General features: G+C 66.5%; 1 protein-coding gene across 1 annotated transcript in view; it reads left to right on the plus strand.

The window, feature by feature from the left end:
• The window catches only part of Ptprs (protein tyrosine phosphatase, receptor type, S), a gene marked incomplete in the record, with an annotated part of 48,287 nt that overhangs the window by 44,642 nt on the left and 1,468 nt on the right, over positions 1-2,177 (plus strand). The window contains 4 exon segments of the mRNA XM_013505293.1: positions 53-338; positions 478-656; positions 1,266-1,392; positions 1,475-1,600. Of these exon segments, the coding sequence (XP_013360747.1) occupies positions 53-338; positions 478-656; positions 1,266-1,392; positions 1,475-1,600 (718 nt within the window).

Raw genomic sequence — 2,177 nt, forward strand, 5'->3', positions numbered from 1 at the left:
CCCGCCCCCACCCTCCACCCGCAGCGCCTGAGCGGGGCTCGCTGTCCTGCAGCGCCGGCGTGGGCCGCACGGGGTGCTTCATCGTCATCGACGCCATGCTGGAGCGCATCAAGCCTGAGAAGACGGTGGACGTGTACGGGCACGTGACGCTCATGCGCTCCCAGCGCAACTACATGGTGCAGACCGAGGACCAGTACAGCTTCATCCACGAGGCGCTGCTGGAGGCCGTGGGCTGCGGCAACACCGAGGTCCCCGCCCGAAGCCTCTACACCTACATCCAGAAGCTGGCGCAGGTGGAGCCGGGCGAGCACGTCACCGGCATGGAGCTGGAGTTCAAGGTGCCGCCACCACCAGGAGTGGGGAGCAGGGAGCGGCCCGCCCCGTCCTGATGCCCGGCCCCGCCCCATCCCCCGGGCCCCGCCCCATTGCCAGGCCCCGCCCAGCCTGACCGCCGGCCCCGCCCCTCTCCCCCTGCAGCGCTTGGCAAACTCGAAGGCGCACACCTCCAGGTTCATCAGCGCCAACCTGCCCTGCAACAAGTTCAAGAACCGCCTGGTGAACATCATGCCCTATGAGAGCACCCGCGTCTGTCTGCAGCCCATCCGGGGCGTGGAGGGCTCCGACTACATCAACGCCAGCTTCATCGACGGCTACAGGTGGCAGCCAGGGCCGCACGCACGCATGCGGCCCCCAGCCCTCCCAGCCCTGCCTGCGGGGTCCTCAGCGAGGCAGGGTCAGGAGGCCCCGGTGGAAGGAGGCTTTATCTGTGTATTTACCTCACCGCTGCTGTCTGTGATGCGGCTCCCGACCTGCTACGTCAGGGCTTCTCTGTTGGGCCAGTTTCGGGACATTTCTAGTGTTCCGATGGGAGGGGGTGAGGGGCCGCTCGTGGAACTGTGGGGTGGAGCTCAGGGGTTCTGCGCCACGTCCTCCAGTGCCCAGACACGGCCCGAGTGTGAGCATCTCAGATGGAGAAGCTCCGGCGCGGGGAACAGTATCCAAGCGAAGGAGCAGTGCATACAGAGGCCCCAGAGTGAAGGTCCACTTGGGCTTGAAAATAACTGGAAGTAGTTTGATGGCACGGGAGGGAGGTGAAGGAAAAAGGCAGACATCCTGCAGTTTCCTCAAGGAGTCTGAACTTCTGCTGAGGCCAGTGCATGTGCCCAGGGGGACTACTGGGAGATAGCTGGTGCAGTGGCAGCCACTGTGGAGTCCTGATGTGGCCCTGACTCACCAGGCCTGAGCTCACACACCTCCCCCCGCAGGCAGCAGAAGGCCTACATCGCCACGCAGGGGCCTCTGGCGGAGACCACGGAGGACTTCTGGCGCATGCTGTGGGAAAACAACTCCACCATTGTGGTGATGCTGACTAAGCTACGAGAGATGGGCCGAGTGAGCGGGGGCCGTGGAGGGCAGGGCTGGGGCTGGGCCAGCACTGGGACTAGGGCTGACCGCGGCCACCACTCTCTGACAGGAGAAGTGTCACCAGTACTGGCCGGCCGAGCGCTCTGCCCGCTACCAGTACTTCGTGGTGGACCCGATGGCCGAGTACAACATGCCACAGTACATCCTCCGCGAGTTCAAGGTCACTGACGCCCGGGTGAGTGGGGCGAGGACAGGCAGGGCTGGCGCTGGGGACCAGGGCTGGCACGCAGTGGCGAGGGGCAACGATGCTGGGGTGGCAGAGGGTCAGTGCTGTGGGAAATGAGTGACCATGGGGGGGAGGGGGGTGACAGAACATGCGGCAGGTGACGCTGAGCCACGCGGGCACGGGCACTCTCCCGGCGTTCTGGGCAGGCAGAGGCAGGAAGGTTGCAAGCTGGACGCAAGTCTGGGCAACGGGTCTCCAAGTTTAACACCTGAGGAGTGCTGGGGACATTGCTCGGTCCCCGCTGGGTCTGGTCCCCAGCTCCCACACACGTGAAAGATACCGTGGACGGGGACGTCCCTTCGGTGGGCAGCGGCGGGCGCCTTGGCGCGGGGCCGAAGGCCTGGAGGCACGGGGTGGCGAGGCCGGCTCGGGTAGTACCCGGGAGACGGGGTGCACGGGGACAGCGGAGCCTGCGTGGAGTCCCCGAAGCAAGGGCGGCGGAGAGGTGGCTTCCGTGGCTGCGGCCCCTGGCCTGTGCGAGCCGGGAGCCCGGGTGCGGCGCGTGCGGACCAGGCGGGCGGGAGAG

Source organism: Chinchilla lanigera, unplaced genomic scaffold (genome assembly GCF_000276665.1).
Source record: "Chinchilla lanigera isolate Chin_1 unplaced genomic scaffold, ChiLan1.0 scaffold00094, whole genome shotgun sequence".
In the NCBI taxonomy this organism is placed as follows: Eukaryota; Metazoa; Chordata; class Mammalia; order Rodentia; family Chinchillidae; genus Chinchilla; species Chinchilla lanigera.